This window comes from Mytilus galloprovincialis, chromosome 9, assembly GCF_965363235.1.
Source record: "Mytilus galloprovincialis chromosome 9, xbMytGall1.hap1.1, whole genome shotgun sequence".
Taxonomy (NCBI): Eukaryota; Metazoa; Mollusca; class Bivalvia; order Mytilida; family Mytilidae; genus Mytilus; species Mytilus galloprovincialis.
This window is the reverse complement of record NC_134846.1, coordinates 73,494,529-73,514,417: the sequence shown is the minus strand read 5'-3', so window position 1 is coordinate 73,514,417 and position 19,889 is coordinate 73,494,529. Positions and strand designations below refer to the sequence as shown.

At 33.6% G+C, this 19,889-nt stretch overlaps 1 protein-coding gene and 1 long non-coding RNA gene across 3 annotated transcripts; one reads left to right on the top strand and one right to left on the bottom strand.

The window, feature by feature from the left end:
• Window positions 1–956: 956 nt before the first annotated feature.
• LOC143045893 (uncharacterized) lies at window positions 957–7,418 on the top strand. Its single transcript, XR_012969039.1, has 2 exons — window positions 957–1,189; window positions 1,888–7,418. It is a non-coding gene; the product is annotated as an uncharacterized LOC143045893 (long non-coding RNA).
• Window positions 7,419–13,243: 5,825 nt separating this feature from the next.
• LOC143045892 (uncharacterized) lies at window positions 13,244–19,466 on the bottom strand. Of its 2 annotated transcripts, none has more exons than XM_076218717.1 (6): window positions 19,334–19,466; window positions 17,389–17,558; window positions 16,207–16,322; window positions 15,398–15,534; window positions 14,557–14,741; window positions 13,244–13,500 (listed from the first exon to the last, which is right to left on the bottom strand). In XM_076218717.1, exons 2-6 carry the CDS (start codon window positions 17,551–17,553, stop codon window positions 13,423–13,425), a joined length of 681 nt encoding a protein of 226 aa, XP_076074832.1. In that variant the 5' UTR covers window positions 17,554–17,558; window positions 19,334–19,466; the 3' UTR covers window positions 13,244–13,422. The 2 variants fall into 2 exon arrangements, with proteins under 2 accessions (XP_076074832.1, XP_076074833.1); XM_076218718.1 differs by having other exon boundaries at window positions 17,419–17,558.
• Between the last annotated feature and the right edge of the window lie 423 nt (window positions 19,467–19,889).

The window sequence follows — 19,889 nt, the reverse complement described above, 5'->3', positions numbered from 1 at the left end:
TAGCAATAATTGAGAACAACAATGAAAACTTACCTTCAGAAATGTTTTTTTATTCAAAAGTGCAGAAAAAACGTATTCTACATTGTTTTTCTACGCCGGAAGTAGCGTAGTGACGTCAATGCGGAGTTTCCCCGTGTGTTAAGTTCAAACACAAATACCTAACGAACTGACAAGATGAACGATTTTAGACTACGGTAGGATACATACAGAATTTCTTAGTATTTAAGTTACAGTTAGCAAAGTTTGCGTCATGTTATAAAGATGTATGAAATGTATGTCTTGATATTGTTTCAGTTTCGTTTAAAACGCATGATCATGATCCCAAGTTTTATATTTTTCACCTTAAACAAAATTGGTCCAAAGTATAATGACAGTAATAAGAGTAGGTGTGCAGTTAAATACTTTAAAAAAGTGAAACCATTGAACTATATTTTTCGCCTTTGACAGTCACACTCCTAATCTTGAGTAGTATCTTTTTAAGAACATCAAAACCATTAATACGTAGTAAAACTATTCAAGTTGTACACCATTTGTTGAATAATAATATTTTATTATTTATCAGTATTAAATTACAAGTATTGTTTAGCAATACAACTATCTATACTATTAAACGAGAAGACCTCATTTTGTGTGTCGCTTCTCTTCCTTCCACAATAAATCAATCACCATGCCTCTGTGTCCTATAGGTAACATGCATAGTCGCATTTGTCATCCATTCTTATGATTATTCAGATTGAGTTATTTTGGGAGAAAAACAACAAAAAAAGGAGTCAGGATATGATTCCGTCATCGGACTGACTTATAGTCATATAAAAGACTTCCGGTTTGAAAGATGCACAAATACAACCAATCGTATGATAGATAACAAAAATGAAAAATAAATAAGCCAATCAGAGCGTTCTCCATATCATGGTGTTTAGATCGCAAGAACCACAATTATTATACCTCCATATAGAGGACAAAAGGATTTAAAATCTACAATTTTAAAGCCCGTTATCCATTGGGTACAAACTCGAAGATTTTAATTTGGGCAGGTGGTGGTTCACTGTTGGGTATTTAACATTTGTGTTTATTAGTTTGATCGCAACCTCGCTTTGGTCTTTTCGAAATACGTCGGCAAGATTGCAGCAGACGAAAATTGGACGAGAAAATAATCTTCTTAAAAAAGTTGAAATAACACCTGAAATAGGTTTGATAAAGGGCTATAAGTTTATTTTGATATACGATAAAGACGGATTGATATCGATTTAATCCCGATGTCTTGAAATTTTAGTTAAAAACGACATTTAAAAACATACAAAAATTTAATGTGCAAATGAATGTCGAATTTAAGTAAACGGTCACAGCCAAAAATAAATCAAACCAAGATTGTGTTAGACATTATATTTTTATGCAATTTGAAAATGTGAAGGAATTTATAACTGTTATTGCCGTACTTTAGTGATATAAGGGGTTTTCAAATCAACCAAATATTTTCACAATGAAATTTTGAAATAGCTTATTGTCAGCATATAAATTGATGCAGTCGATAACTTAGTTCATCTAAATACAGGACAAAAATGAGCAAAAAGTTGTGTTTCGACTCTATTTATTGACAAACTTGTAATGACAAACTTCCGGTTAACGGTGGGCATAAAAACCGGAACCGGCTTTGATAAACTCGTATGTTTCGGATTTGCACAAATGGCAAAACAATCATTTTAGTAAGTAGTAATTGATTCTTAGTTTATATATCCTGAGAATAACACGAAAGAGCAAACTATAGGCATATAATCGGAGAGAGATTTGTGAAATACGTATGTTTTTGGATATTCACTTTTAATATTTTATATATATATATAAGGTAAAGCACATGTATTTGAATGAAGATAACACATACACTTTAAGTTTCAGATCATGTATAGGAGGTCCGGCAGAAAAAGGGTGCCGACAAGCAGGGCAAATAATGGAGGCGCAGCGGCTGCTGCAAAGAAGTCGAAACAGCAACAGGAAGAGGCGACTGCTAATATTGCAGATAGATTACCTAGAACAAGTGGAACACCACCTGTACAGCTCGGCTCAAACACAGTGACAACTAATGTACTACCACACAGTCCAATAATGATCCCAGCAACACTGCCAGCAGAAACAATTTACCCTGCTCCAGGTAATACAACATTACACCAACCCCTAATTAACACAGGTTATGCCTTACCCATTGAAACGGTTAAGGCGTCAGATGACATAGCGCGAAACGTATCGCAAAATGTCAAACAAAAAGTAATAAATGGGGAATATGTAGATATGGGCAGTTTGTTAAATAATTCACAAAACATAACAGGAGTGAATCAAACACTTACATTTAATCAGGGACAGATTATATTACAACCTAAGCAACAGGATACAAGAATTAACACAATAGGTATATGGACGGATGCCTTTTTAATATATATCAGTATTTATTGTACTATACATACATCTCAGTTCCAAGAACTGTTGAAGTATATGCAAACTGTCAGGTTAGGGGCTAAACGCTATGCAGGTTTAGGATGGAAATTGTATGATGAACAGTTTAGACTACGTAGATCACAGGAGCCTGCTGGATCCTGGTCTGTCATAGACACTGAGCTATGGTTATTGTATATGCAACCAGCAGGTCCAATTAATGGGCCAGAGTTCAATATTGCACAAAAACCAACAAACAATTTTCTTAAATGCTATGCATATAATTATAATGGGACGTGCACCCAACAATATTGCACATACAAACATGCTTGTTTAAAATGCAGTGGGGTACATCCGGTTATATATTGCACTAATAGCAAAGTGACTAACTCTAATAATCCTCAGTCACCTGGGATTGTTCAGAGATTCAGATCAGCCCGGCCTCAAGCACCACAAAAAACAGCATCTAATTTTCAACCCTTTGCACCTAGGCAAATGCAAAATAACACAAGATTCCGTTCTCCTGGAGCATTTATGGGACAAAGGCAAAACCCCAGTCAAAATTAAATCTTTAAGAGAATTACTGTCAAATTATGAAAACAAAACTGATGCAGCAATGTTATTATTGGGATTTATAGAGGGGTTTAGATTAAACTATACTGGTCCAAGGATCTCGAGTTTTGCAAGCAATCTCATTTCGGCAGAAGTTCACAAAACTGAAACGAATTTAAAATTACAAAAAGAAGTGCATCTTGGTAGAATGTTGGGCCCCTTTTCAAAAATACCAATTTCAACTTTAAGAATATCTCCTATTGGGGTAGTTTCAAAAAATGACGGTGGATGGCGTCTTATAACTCACTTGTCATATCCTCTAAACTGGAGTGTGAATGATTTCATTGATCCAGAAATTTGTAAAGTAAAGTATTCTTCTTTTGATAAAGTGGTTGGGATGATCTCTGAATTAGGAAATAACGTGCTTTGCGCAAAAATGGACATTAGTCAGGCCTTTAGAATTTTATTGGTTCACCCAGCTGATTTTGACCTTCTGGGAATTTTCTTTGATGGGAAATATTATATTAATAAATGTCTACCTGAAGGCTGTTCTATATCATGTGCCCTCTTTGAAAAATTTGCCACTTTTTTGCATAAAACAGTTGCATTGAAAGCTGGCATTGAGACTTTAGACCACTATTTGGATGACTTTTTCTTTGCTGGTGAAAGTTCAACGGATAATTGTACCATTTTGATGGACACTTTTAATGAAGTATGTAGGCAGCTAGGTGTTCCACTAGCAGAGAATAAAACAGTAGGTCCTACCACATGTATCACATTTTTAGGCCTTGAAATTGACACAGTACTTATGTTGGTTAGAATCCCCCTGAAAAACTGGATAAACTTAAATTTATGCTTGATCAGGTCTTGTCGAAAAAGAAAATGGCACTGAAGGAACTTGAATCAATTACTGGTTTAATGGCATTTTGTTCAAGGGCTATTATATCAGCCCGTGCTTTTATTCGTCGTTTTTACGATTTGATAGCTTCAGTTAAGAATGGAAAGCCTTATTATACTGTCAGATTGAATTCAGAGGTCAAAGCAGATGCTAGAGTTTGGCTAAATTTTCTAGATCAATTCAATGGTCAGTGTTATTTTCCTGATAGATTTTGGTCGACTAATGAAAGTCTGGAATTATTCACTGATAGTGCAGGTAATGTTTTATTAGGTTGTGGAGCTTATTTTCAAGGTCACTGGGTACAATACCAGTGGCCAAGTAGTTGGGCTGATACTAGCATTTTATTGGATATAACATGTTTGGAGCTTATTCCCATCGTGCTGTCGTTCATGATATGGGGTCGTTCATTTAGAAATAAAAAGATTCTGTTGAGAATAGATAATCAGGCATTAGTAAGCATTGTGAACAAAAGAACATCAAAATCAAAGAGAGTTATGATATTGATAAGACAACTAGTTTTTCTCACTATGAACAATAACATACAATTTAGGGCACAACATATTGAGGGTGAGCATAATGCAATCGCAGATGCTCTTTCTCGATTTCAGGAACAACGTTTTATGGACTTGGTCCCGAATGCAGACAGTTCTCCAGCAGCAATCCCACAAGAATTCCTGTCGATGATTTCAGAACTGAAATGAATCATTTACTTATAAATTCATTAGCACCCAGTACACAGAAAGCATATTTGCATAGCATGGACATATTTGTTAAATTCAGAGAAAATCATGGTTTTTCTGATGTCTGGCCTATTCCGCTTGATGACTTGACATCATTCATTGTTTATATGTTTAGAAAGAAATTGTCCCACTCAACAGTATCTGGCTATATTTCAGGCTTAAGTTACTTTAATAAAATCAACAATTTAGAAGACAATACACAGAAATTTGTTGTCAGAAAATTGATTGAAGGAATAAAAAGGTTGGGGGCCCAAATCAAAAGGACACTAGATTACCCATAACGAGAGATATATTGAAAAAATTATTGAGGTCACTGGCGGTGATTTGCAAAAACGGGTATGAGACAAAACTGTTTATGGCTTCATTTTCGCTAGCCTTTCATGGTTTTATGAGAGTAGGTGAAATAACAGTTGATTGTAAAAATAAGCAGATGCATACTGTAAAATTTGAAAATATAAAGCTTTGTGATGCAAGATTAGAGGTTTTATTGACGTCATCTAAAACTGATCAGTTTGGTTCTGGAACGACAATCGTTATTTCTAAGCAGAAAAACAAAAATGTATGTCCAGTACAAATAATGGCTAATTTTATTAAAGTTCGCCCACCTTATCTGGGACCTTTATTTTGTCATTTTGATGGATCCCCCCTTACAAGATACCAGTTTTCAGCATTATTAAAAAGGTCTCTGTCAGTAATTGGTATAGAAAACAATGGATTTAAGTCCCATTCCTTTAGAATTGGCATGGCAACTACATGTGCATTAGAAGGTATTTCTGATGAACAAATTAAAGAAATGGGACGTTGGAAGTCACAGGCCTTTTTGCGTTACATTAGGATTTAAATGCCTGAACATCATATATGTACATTTATTTGTGTAAATATGTTTCTATATTTGCTTATTTTGTAATGCAGTCTTGAGCTGGCATTTAAATAATATTGTATTATGTAAATAAATGGTATGTCCTGCATCAATATAAGCAAGTAATAATTGCTTTCTAAGAATTGCAGGACATGCTACAGTTTGGATCGTTGGATCCTCGATTATTAAGCATGCCTTTGGGGAAGCCAGAGGAAGACCGGGAGGGGTAAACTTGGGGCTGCAGAGGATGGGAGTAAATATTTGGTGGCAGGGAAAATGTGGAGGTAAAGTGCTGGACATGAAACAACAAATAAGAACCATGTTAAAATATGAAGATCCGCCAACTATATTAGTTTTACATATTGGAGGCAATGATATAGGGGAAAAAAGTTCAAAAACTCTTTGTGAACTAATAAGGAAACAGTTCAGTTGGATGCGTCAACTGATGTTGGACACAGTTTTTGTCTGGTCTCAAATTATTCCGAGATCAAGTTGGCGTTACTCTGACAATATTAATGCCATGGAAAAATGTAGAATGAGGGTTAATACCTCTATAGCATCATTTTTAACCAAAACAGATGGTTGTTACCTCCGTTACCCTGATATAAAGGCTAATGAATTATTCTTAATGAAAGATGGAGTGCATTTGACGTCTTTGGGAAATAACATTTTTTTGAATACCCTCCAGGGAGGATTAGAAATGATCATCAGGAATCTTGGCATTAATTTAACCTTCCCCGACTGTAAATAGATACAACTATTATGTTAACATTTTATATCTGACGTTTCAAGTAAGTTACTAGGAAGTAACTTGAAAGTTAATATATTAAATTGTATTTGGCACAGCTTCGCGCAGCTACACCCCCTCTTTTCAGTGGCGGTTGTCCAATCAGATCAAGTTGTTACCCTGATCTTATCGGACAATTTGGCACATTTCGCTGCGCTGGATTTAACATTCATATATTCAGTGAACAGTAATGATAGCCTCTGATTACCAGGGCTCATCAGTCAACTTCTCGTACCAGACATATTACTTAAATATATTTATATTAGTGGTTTGCCATAATTTGCGGTAGCCACATTATAATTTACATATATATTAAATACAGACATTGATAAATATATTTCAGAGCAAGATTGCCAATTTAAATACATATTATATATCATATATGTTATATTTTATTCAAGATAAAGCTGTGGCCAAATACTGCCAAAACCTTATTATCTATTTGTTATGTTTTGGGCCTCGAGGATAAAAGGATTTAAAATCTACAATTTTAAAGCCCGTTATCCATTGGGTACAAACTCGAAGATTTTAATTTGGGCAGGTGGTGGTTCACTGTTGGGTATTTAACATTTGTGTTTATTAGTTTGATCACAACCTCGCTTTGGTCTTTTCGAAATACGTCGGCAAGATTGCAGCAGACGAAAATTGGACGAGAAAATAATCTTCTTAAAAAACCCACCACCCTCCCAATGTAAATTAATTTTGTGTTACATGTGTATTTGTTCTGAATGGAAGTAAGAAACCAGATACTGCTTTTAAGTTTATATTTCAGATTAATTCTGCTAATGGTACTGAGATGGGAGAGTAGGAGACAACTAGTGAACACAATGTAGATGTAAAAGTGGACATTGGCAGAGCACATTTGGCACATTTCGCTGCGCTGGATTTAACATTCATATATTCAGTGAACAGTAATGATAGCCTCTGATTACCAGGGCTCATCAGTCAACTTCTCGTACCAGACATATTACTTAAATATATTTATATTAGTGGTTTGCCATAATTTGCGGTAGCCACATTATAATTTACATATATATTAAATACAGACATTGATAAATATATTTCAGAGCAAGATTGCCAATTTAAATACATATTATATATCATATATGTTATATTTTATTCAAGATAAAGCTGTGGCCAAATACTGCCAAAACCTTATTATCTATTTGTTATGTTTTGGGCCTCGAGGATAATTATTTTTCGCGTTTATCTACATGTAAACTACGATTATACTACTTTAATATATAGAGACACTCTGTATTCTGTCTACTGTTTTCTTTGAGATGTTTACTATTTAAGGGGTCATACCACTGTTGTATATATATTAAAATAAGTAAAACATTTGACACAAGTACAATCAATCGTATGATGGATAACAAAAATGGAAAACAAAATAAGCCTTTCAAAGCGTTCTCCATATCATGGTGTTTAGATCGCAAGAATCACAACTATCATATACCTCCTTAGAGAAGACAATTAATTTTCGCGTTTATCTACATGTAATCAACGATTATACTACTTTAATATATGGAGACTCTCTGTATTCTGTCAGGGACTTTATATGTTAGTATGTTAATATAGAAAGTCGGCCCTGATTCTGTCTACTGTTTTTTTTTTTTTAATGTTTACTAATTAAGGGGTCATACCACTTGCATATATATTAAAATAAGAAAAAAATGCTGAACTTCATCTAAAACTACCTCGACCAAAAACTTTAACCTGAAGCGGGACAGACACGGACGGACGGACGGATGAACAAACGAACGGATGTACAGACTGGAAAACATAATGCCCAGATATGGGACACAAACATTTATTGTTGAAAGGGAAAATAGTGATTCAACAAAAATGAAAGTTAGGTAGAGATTAGAAGTAGGCAGGACCTTTTTCGGGGAGTCGGGATCTGTTGTTTTTAAGCTCGGGATTTGGGGATTGATCCTTGCGGGATCCAGGAATATATTTTTTGATTTCGGGATTTCGGGATATGCATTTCTTTAAATTCTGCATATCGGGATTTCATGGTTTTTAGCCCGAGATTTCGGGATCAGGACCCCTCCGACCACCTCTCAAATTATCCTTAGTCATTTATACATGATTCATATCCTACCATTGGCACGTTAATTAGGCTCTCAAAAGATTGTCCTAGATGCATATTTTATCAGACTAATAATGGTCTATATATAAGCAGTTCCATTTATTTCATGTTTGAAACTGTGCAAATTGTTAATTTGATTTAACTTTTACCAAAAGAAGCATTGTAGTAAAGGAGAGGACTAATTGTGGTCTGAGGCCAGACACAAGAGAAATAATTGAATTTAACAGAAAGGAAACAAATATCGGACTTTGGAAAAAGGGAGAGGGCTTTTGATACCTTTTATAAAATTCTACATACATAATATCTTTTACAAAAAAACAGTCCACAAGCTGTATATGCCCGCGATTTCGCGGGTGTGTTCTAGTAGAAGATTTAAGTTTAATCAATCTAGCGTACATTGCTGTTTTTCATGTAACAATAACGTAATGTAACCGTAGCCTCAGTAATTATTGTTACATTTGTAATTAATCGGTTCCTCACCCAACTATGCATTCCGGCAATTAGTCTCCAATGTAACAATAATATTTTTATTATTGTTACATTTCCATGTAACCGTAGCCAGTGCCTACAAACAATGATCAATACTTAATGAAAGACGTGTGAATTTAATTGTTTAATTAAAAAGACGTTGAAATCGAATGTTCGTATTTTGTGCAATTGAAAATTTAAGGACATGATTTATATTCATATAAGAGATCAGACGATACCAAGAGAATAATTTGACCACTAGTGCAAAACTTACCAGTCGGAAGAACAAAGACGGAAAACAAACAAAAAATAAACAAATTATGCCCCAAAAATTACTCAGTAACTTAAAAATTGACTCACTCTAACATTTATCTTAAAATAAGTAAAAATTATGTCATTCAACTCCCAGTTTTCAACTTTTTCTACATGTGCAGAAAATAAACAGGTGTCTTCTATTCCGTCCGCAATTTATGGGAAAATTAAATCTAAATTTAGAACCATATTGAAATTGAAAGTACACATGTAAGATAAAATATAACATGTCATTTTTTCTTTCACAAATTCCAATTTCGAAGAGATATATAGCAATTCAAGATTATGAATGAATAGAATATAGAATTACGGGGGGAGGGGGAGGGTTAGGACCTTTATCGGAACTCCGGGATTGGGTGTTTTTAAGCTCGGGATTTCGGGATTGACCCTTTCGGGATACGGGAATTCTATTTTCGAATTTCGGGTAGTCGGGATTTAATTTTTTTTAAATTCGGGACCTAGGGTTTTGTGTTTTTAAGCCCGGGATTTCGGGATCTGGATCCCTCCTTCCTCTATTATGGTTAAAGAAAAGAGGTCAGGGAAGTTTTGTGATACTTGTAACTGCAAATTAATATTTAGTGGAATGAGAGGTGAAATGTTCTCAGACTATTGCATTTCAATTTTTTTTTTAAATTTAACCAAAGTTTACTGCGAGGGGTGTTTAACGACCTCGATGATTATCCATGAGGATCTCGCACTCGGTCAGCTCCAGGTTTTCACCTAGTTCATGATCATACAAATATTGAGAAGCCTGTGGTTTACTGGTCTTATAATATGAGACTTTGGAGTTCATATAATTTACATTCTACGTTTTTTATCGAATATTTCAAGGCTTTTTGACTATCAATGTTGACCTCCCCCTTCCAATTGATTGGATAAAATGAATGGATTGCCGCCCCTATTTCAAACTGAAGTCCTATAAACTGACTGGTATTCGAATTTGTTAAAAGAAATAATTGGTATCTCTATTGATTCAATACCGTAATGCCGAAATACAATCATTTGTTTCCGCGAATTCCGAACAGCTAGAAATATATTCCCGAGTTTCAATTTGAGTAACTCGAATAATTCAAGCCCTTCCCATGTCCGATTTTCTCCCACAAGAGCAATGTAGCAGTCGTACATCAGCTGAATAATACGACTGAATTATTCGGGTTACAATTTGTGTAAATCCCGAATGCACATAAAAGTAAAGGTCCAGCCCGACTTTCGGAAAAGGACTGTTCCAGAAATAAAAATCATACAAAAATGTTTCATGCAAATATTCGTCTTCAGACGTGTAAAGTTATACAACGGTTACTAGCCGGTCTGGATTGTGATACAAAGAAGCGCATGCAATGTATAAAATATATAATGTCGTGGCTCAGGGATGTGTTGAATTATAGAGATGCTTATGCGGCACAAAGATAAGATTAATTTACCCAAATGTACTAAGAATTACCACACAACTTAAATTTTCTTAAATATTGATTTGTTATCCTGTGCTAGACTGATGGCTGATATTCTGAGAAGAGACCTTGATGAAATGAAGTTTTATGGGAACAAAGATTTTGAAAACACGTCGCAGTGTTTAGATTTTAACAAAAAATAAGGCATCAAGGTCGAAAATAGTTCTAGTTCATAAAGAAGAAAATGTCAACCGTTCTCTAGTTGGCGATCTCCGCACGCACCCGAATATAATAGACAAATACAATACAATAGTACACAAAACGTAACATAAAGAACTAAAGACCGAGCAACACGAGCTCCAACAAAACGGTATATATTTCAATAGGACTATATGATGCGTCGTAACTGTTGCGGCGACGTCAATAACGTTGTCGTTGTTTTTTGTTTTTTTACACTCAAGATTCAACTTTAACAGGGTATAGCTTGAAAAGTAGCACGGTTGCTAAGGACTTTCTTTGCACCAATCGATTCCTCAGACATTTTAGAATCGTCTCATAAATTTTAAAAAAAATCGATTGTCTAATATAATAGAAAATCTTGGAAATGTAACAATTCCTGCCGAATTTCACGATTTTCCCTATATATCCTTTGTAATTTTGGTGTATGATGCTGTTAACTTCAACAGCTCGTATCTCAAAAACGAAAACGGTTACCCCCTTTTTTTATTTTATTTTCAGATTTATTTTTACAAGCAGAATCTACATGTAAAATTTAAAAAAAAACCATTGTGTAGTTTAATTACGTACACTTCGCCTTAATTGAAAACAACGTTCAAACCTATGATTGCGTTGGATAAAAACCGCAAGTTAACAGTTCCATTCTATCGATTTCATCCTACCATTGGGACTCTCCACTATAACTGGAGTCCCAATGGAAGGATGAACTTGATAGAGTGGAACTGTTAACTTTTTACTTATTTTACTCTTTTATTTAATGAATATATATATATATATATATATATATATATATCTCATGTGAAAATTATTTTTTACGTCTATAAATATATATATATAGCACTGGTTTGAGTTAAGGTAGATTCATGGTATACCGCCATCTTAGATTGTACAATCGCAGTACAAAATCGGTCTAGTTATTTACCTAAATCTGCAAATTTGGAGACCTATCTTCTGATAAAAAAATTCTGTCTCAAATTTTTTTTTATAATTTGCCAAAATGAAGATTTTACTATACTCTTTTCAAAAATGTAATAAAAAGCATGGGTCACCGTGCTATTTTTCAAGCTATGAGTCATTGAAAATTGCCAAAATCTGGTAAGTTTGTTCATGAAAAAAACACATTAGTGTGCATAAAAAAAATCTATGAGATAGAATTTTGAAATAAATTGTCAGAAGATAGGTTTTATTATATGTTTTAAGAAAATACCCAATTTCACCATTTTCCCGCCAAACTATTAGAATTCAGGTCAATTATTTTTTTTTTTCTATATCGGTGACCTATGTTTTTATTTGCTCATTCTTTGAAGCAATAAGTTTCTATCTGAAGTGCGGTATTTTTGGTTATTTTAATCTTTATAGAGAGTGAATCAAATTGATCGAAAAGAAATAGGGGGTCCCGGACCATATAAGCTCAAAATATTACTTTTAAAGATGTATGTAAAAGGGATCTTTTTTCAATGAAATGATAGGGAAAATAGAGGTGTTGATGTATTTTTATAGAAATATCAAAAAACCCAAAAGTTTGGCGGGAAAATGGTGAAATTGGGTAAACTGTCATTTTGAGTCTTTCACAGATACACATAATAACAATAATAATTTGTTAAGGACAAAAGTTCTATAATTTAACATTTTTTATCAATCAAAAATTAAAAAAAAATAGTAGTGAAATTACAACACAAACTTTTCGTGCGCATGCGTGAAAGTATGCGCAGTCGAATAGTCCCGAGCCACCTTTAGTTCATTACTAAACCAAATCTTACACAAGTTGGCCGAACATTTCACTGCAAACAACACAAATATTTAGACAATTACAGGGTACCTTACGATATAGGAAATTTCTTAAGAATAAACACTGTTAAAATACACCTCAAGCAGGAGAAATAATATAAATTTACTACCTTCACACATCACGCCAGACAAACTGTGTAAATATAATGGATAGGAGAGGATATGAAATCACTACGCGCTTATGAATAAACAAAAAGTATAAGAACAAGGCACATCTTTATTTCTTTTCTTAATCTAAAAGACACAGTGAGTTTTTGTCCTTGTATTGGTTCTGCCACTTTCATACTTCTGAGAACTTACGATTCGATATCTAGCAATGTCCGAGTTTTTGTTCCATATACATATATCAAAGCTCAAAGGGTAGGAAATGAACTATTCAAAGCGCTCTATTTATACAACAAACATTCTAAGTCACATCTTCTTATAGGTACCTGTTCAAAAGACATCTGTGTTTTTAATCTATGGTAAAAGACACACAGGTTAAAGCTTAAAAAAACACGTTGGCACTTTAAGGGAAAATGAGGAGTGAACCGAGAGAGAGTCCAATTTGTCTGACATATTCAAGCAATTTTCCTAAAGATATACACACAAGTTAAAGACAATAATTGATCAGTACACAAGAATGGACATTTGTGCTAAAAGATACATTTCACCCTACAAAAAAGGCAATTTCGAGGCATAAACAGGTCAAAGCGTTTTTTACTTTTAAATAGTTTATTTAATACACTGCTTTAATATTACAAATACAACTTGTATATAAGATATGTGTAAAATCAGCAATATAATATAAATATTTCAAACGCAACACGTACACAATTGAAATAGATATAGATTCTTGTCAGTCAAATTTGTAAGCAACGGCAGATCAGAATGTTTATAAAAGTTTTGCCAGTGCCTCTCCTACAGGCGTTGCTGAGGCAGGATTTTGTCCAGTGATGAGGCGACCGTCAACCTGAAACATAAATGTTTGATAAAGTAAATTCAACACATTATTTCAACATGATTCTAAACTGATGAAGGAAAAAATTAAGGCTTCATATTTGTAATCTAAACAATTCCAATCTTGTAGGATTAAACATTTTTTAAAGGAATTTATTGGTGTATAAAATCGACCAATTCACTCACAAACAAATAAAAGCCTGAAGGACTTTTATGATATGTTTGTGAGTGACTTGGTCCAGTTTATACACCAATAAATTCCTTTCAAAAGGCGTTTAATCCTTATAATCCTTTATAATTAGAGATAAGGAATACATTTTCCCCTACTCGTAAACTCTATCACACGTAAATTGTATATTTGTGTCATTGAATAGGCATGGCGCATGAATAAATTTGTTGGTTAACACAAAAATATGAACTCCATGAAATGTCTTACTAGTATCTGATAAAAAATAAACTACAAAAACTCGTATTATCATCCAAATAAATGTTTTGTGTTTATTATTTGATTTCACGAGTATCGTGAAGTGAAAATAAATTTTCTTATCGTTGATGTTATTATCGCCCCCATCTTGTTTACATTGGTAACTAAAAGAAGTGCGGTCAACGTCGTCAATCGAAAAATAAACAACGTTAAGATCAACTACCGGAAGTCCTCTCGACCAATCATATCAACGTATTCCCTAATATGCAAATTTGTAAGAATTATAACACTTTATTTTCCTTTCTATAAGTTTTATAGTATACGTGTGGAAAATATCTTCTCACTTGCATCAAATATAAGGATTGTAAAGACCAATCTAAACCAGAAACAAACAAAAAAATATAATTTTATTATATATTTTCCCTATATCGTCTCATATATCAAAACGATAGATGTGCTCTAATATGTCTGATTAGATTTACTTTTGACAAGATATACTTTTACTTTATACCATTTAGCCATAAACATTTGTTCATTTTTTCTTTGTTTTTATGTTATTGAAGTATACACATATCTCAGGATTATTCCGAACTTTCTTTCAACAATTGAAATCTAAAATCGTGATGATTGTAGTACAATACCAACCTGGACATTTGGTTTCCACATGTCAACTGCTACAAAAGTTCCACCGAGTTCTTTAAGTCTAGTTTCTAAAGGAAATGGCATGACTGACATCAGTTGTACGCCGTCTTCTTCTTCGTTTGTGAATGCTGTTATTTTCTTGCCCTTTATTAAATGGTCACCATTGGAGAGTTTCAATGGAACTAGTCCTAAAATACACAAAATTTCTATTTACACAAACTGAAAAATTTGTGCAACTTTACACTGAATCTTAGCGCCCGATAAAAAAATTGAGAAAAATGCACTATAAAAGACATATTTTGCATGAAATGCCACTAATTTATTTTAAAATTTGATAATAGAAAGCATGCTTCCGCAAGATAAACATAACACGACTATCTAGTAATCAAATAATGAATTCGCCATGTCCCAGTAACACTAAATATACATAACCTGTGTAAACTGTAATGTGTACATCTGTTTATGTCCTATTTGGTCATTTAGCTCCTAACATTTCAGCGTATCTACGTATCCCTGGATTTGAAATGATTATGTTTGAGCGTTCAAGACGTAGAATAATAATAAACAGCTTGCGCTTCGGACGCGTGAAATTCATAAAGTGTTTATTTGAAGCTGGTTTGGTCAACAAGAGTTTGTTTAACAGCTTGATTAAGATCCAAAACAATAAGCTTCATTTTTTAGCTTCATCTTTATACTTAATTTCGAAGTTGTCTTGATATCATAATTCTCCAATACCATCACGACTCATCATTATAAATCGTTAGATTTAAATTATGAGAGATGCTTTTAAAATGAAACGAAAGTTCTCAATAAAACTACTATGATAAAAAAAAAATATACCTACCTACTGGTCCGTGACATACGGCACTGACAATTCCTCCGTTTTCATAAATACCCACACCTATTTTTGCTATCTCCTGGTTTTGAGGTAGATCAAACATAGGACCATGTCCTCCAGCATAAAATATAGCTTTAAAGTCACTGCAAATAAAGACCAAGACATCTTCCTTTTTTATATGGTTATAAAAAACTGTATAGATTGTAAAAGTTGCTTCCAGTATGAATGATTGAATAATTCCTTAGAAAAATGGCTCTAAATACCGGAATAACATGACAGAAATCGCTTGTGTGAGTTCAATGTGTTTCCGACTAACATTATGTTATAACTATTTCACTACATGTTCTTCTGATACGCATAAGATATTTCATTACTATAAACAAAATTCAATATCCAAATTCAACGTGACATCGATATTATATATAGCCACCTCATTGCACACTAAAAACTAAACCGAAAAGTATTCCCCTTTGAAACAATTTCTATAAATACACTTCATTTTGAACCCCTCTGTTGACACAAACATAGACATACACGAAAGTCTTGTCCATTGTAATTGCTAATAACTTTTGACAAGATTTATAGTTTTGCACAAATTGTTTTTGGATGATAACTCTTGCACCCCATTATGAATTATATCATATTTACATAGATAGGATACACATTACTGGTAATAGTAAAGTTTTTACCTATTTTTGTCTCTTGTAGCGTACTATTTCGAACCATTGAAATAAAGTGGTATCACGCCCATGCGCTCACTTTTGTTTCCCACTAACAAGTAGTGCCCTTCGATCCTCTTACTAAACAATGATTACCTTGCTTTAATTTCCGAGGGCTTGCGTGTGTTATCAATTGCGGCCATTGCCTCTTTGTTTGCTAGAAAATTCTTACAGATTTGGTCATCTTTAAAGGCTTCGCCACTACCTGGATCCTGCAACAGAGAATACGAAACGTACACTCTTTATGTGTGGTTTTGAGTACACAATATACTGTTTTCATATTATTGACTTTGCACTCCGGTGTAAAAAAAAATCGACTAGTTAGCTACTTTGTTGTATATTCTATTACTCGGTTAAGTTAGAGCGACGAACACAAGTAAAATCAAGATTATAATCGATGTAACTTGGAGAAAAAATTTACTGAGTACCAGAATATTCTACCCACGAAAAAGACGATAATATGTAAATAGTCTAACTTCTATATAATTTCGAGACCGTGTAAAAAGGTCAGTATCCAGACAACTTCAACAGACAACTTTCGAATTCGATGCATTTCCGTCAAAAACTTTGGTTTCAGTGAACATCATTCGCGCGTTTAGGGGCGTCGTCACTTCCGTTCCAATGTTGAGCAAGTGGTTGGAAAACTATAAAGCTATATTGCACGAATTTGTCGACAAATTGATTCTCATAATTGTCTTTCAGTACTGCTGTCATTAGGGAAGTGTGATCAAGTACCTAAAGAACAAATTTTAGTTCTAGTTTATGCTGCACAATGACGATGAACGTTTATAGTGACAGGTCAGGCGATCCCCTCTATCTGGTAAATGACGTCATAAAGGCGTGCATAATTGACGAGTTTTTGCCGGTGACGGACAAACTGGAAAGTGGTCTAAACAATTAGCGATGTATGAAAGCAGCACAGTAACCTGTCATTCGCCAGTGACTGAAATCATCAAAGTTACCAGGTTTATAATTTAAAATGCAAGACGCGCGTTTTTAAGACTCATAAGTGGTGATGATTAAAACAGTTTGAAGGCTAAATCGATGGAAGTTAAGAGCATTGTAAACAAAACAAAATCGACATACATGTTGTAGTTGTGCTTTAATTGGATGGGGTAGGGAAAAATCTGTTATGATTTCGAATAATTATTTATTCTTAATTTTGTAACAATACAACAATGTACGCATCAAAGATACTTGATGTAAGCACCAACATCTAAAACAAATGAAATGATTGTGTTTTATGAATATCTGAATATATATATATATATATATTACCATTGGCGCCTTCCCTCCTTTTGGACTTACGAATGTGATTTCATGTCCCTTTGCTTTTAGTACGTGGTAAGGATGAGCTACCTCCGGTAAATACCAACCGGTCTTGTGGTCCGAAACTCCCAATTTATCATGACTGGTTAGAACAAATAACACTTTGGCTGGCATTTTCACTAATAATAAAAAGAAAATGTAATGACTGATATTGTTTTCCTGTGGATATCTTATTTGAGTTTTGAATCGAAAATATCAAAAGAATACCAAGGTGACAGTATAATATCATAATTCAGGTAAAAAACAGGACGAAAAACAGATTGAACTGACTAATAACAATTGACAAACCGTAAATAATCGGAGCTAACACAGACTGAACAACTATAACCAGACATAAATGTTTAGGTGATGCGCAGAGTAAGCAAGTTCTACACGACTAGTATTTATATAGCCAATTACATGTTAAATACCTGGTCAAAAGTAGATCAATGTGCCTACGAAAATTCGATCATATCCTTGCCACGTCAAATAAATATTATTGTATGAACAATCGAGCCAATATTGTTTCGGTTAAATATTAGAAGGAATACTTTTTTTTACCTTTTAGAACTATTGGTTCCGCAACTTCTAAAAAGCAACTACCTTTCAATGTTATTTTCATAAGAATACACAAGCTCTTTGCATTACATTAAAAAAATATTCTACACATGAAGGTGTCGATGGAATATTGTTACATAATAACTAAACGCTTGTACATTTAATTGGGAAATGAGACCCTATCTTTTATCGTATAGGTTTGTTTTCCTATGCGCCTCTGTAACTATAAAGTCACATTTTAATGGAATTTTACAAGGTTTTTTTTAGATAATTGAATCTACATGAAAACTGAATATTAAAAATTTGGTTAATAGATTATAACAAATTGGAACATAGTTTGAAGTCTGTCTATGACCTAGGAATCTTATAAGAAAATAGGAACTATGTGCAGGGCGTTGATATCAAAATCAAATGAGAGAAAATTGTTATAACAAAAATACTCTCAACTAGTATAATAATATTGGTAACTTTTCACAATATAAGATGAGAATATCTAGACTTCCATCCTTTCTAGAATTAGAAGGTTCATGTTTTATTCCTTATTAGACCATCTTCATGAACCTTTATCCCACTCATCATTTAGTAAATCAGGTACCGGCCCTCCGTTCATTTGAATCAGAAACAAAAAACAGAATGATGGGCAAATATTGCATTTAATATGTTTATTATATCCATTAATTCTCTTCATAGTAATCGAGCGGCCAAAATATGTGAAAGTCCAAAACCTACTACAAGCATTGAAACCAGAAAGGAGCTAATGTAAAGCCAAAGCCGGACGAGGAGTCAAACCTATGAAAGAAGAGTTCTCATTGGCACTCATACCACATCTTCTAAAATCTATGAAGGTGATACAGAAATTCGAATCCGTTGCGTTACCACTTATATGTTTGTTTTATATAATGATAAATAAAATTAGCAAAATATAAACCATTTGCAGTTAACAAAAAGAAGAAAAAGACATTTAACCTCAGAAACGAAATTATGCCCAGTAAGCAACATACACAAATTATAATTTAACATAACCAGGAATAGGTCTCCATTAACCGAAAGACAATGGCATATGTGTCATCAGGTTTCTTAGGGAAAATCCACCAAACATATCATACTTCTTACTGCATAGAGGGATACTACATAACGATATGCACATTATTTATTCATGTCGAACAAACCAAAACTTAAAGTTGGCAGACATTAATGGTATAATGGTTAAACATTTAAAACTGCATCTGATTTACTATATAAATGTTATGGTAAAATCTAAATATAAGTTAAAAAAACTGAAGCTTTTTTCTTGTTACCAGCTTGGTTATCATTTCTACAAACAAACAAATTTGCAATCGTAATAAAGGTGACATACCTGAAACTCGTGTAGTATAATTATGAAGATTCTGCTAATAATGTTTACACCTGAAATTATTTAAGCGGCCATGATATAGGACATTTATAGGCTCAAACTTAAAGGGTCAGTTAAGCGTGCAATATTGATTCCAGGTGTATAAGTGACTTAGCAATTTACCTGTTATATCACCCCGTATAACCCGGATACAAATGAATTCAGACGTTGACGCGTTCGAAGCGATAATCAGAACAACATTTGGTATGACAACAATTTCGAATGCCTCTCTAGAACTTATTTGAGTATATATAAATATGTCAATGTGCATGTTAGTTTATTTATTCAATTCTACAGTTGTTGTAAGTTTTAGATATTGCATAGAACGTTTGATAAAACTGCTAGATGCAAAACGCACAGACAAGGTGCAATTTCATACGTTTTATGAGGTAAACAATGCTGAATATCTTTTCGTGCATACACCTTTGTATATTAATACCTTAAGCAATTGCTATTTTGCGTGCCTTCAACTAAGAATAAACTCAATATCATACTAAATAAATTTTCTCTTACTGTATTG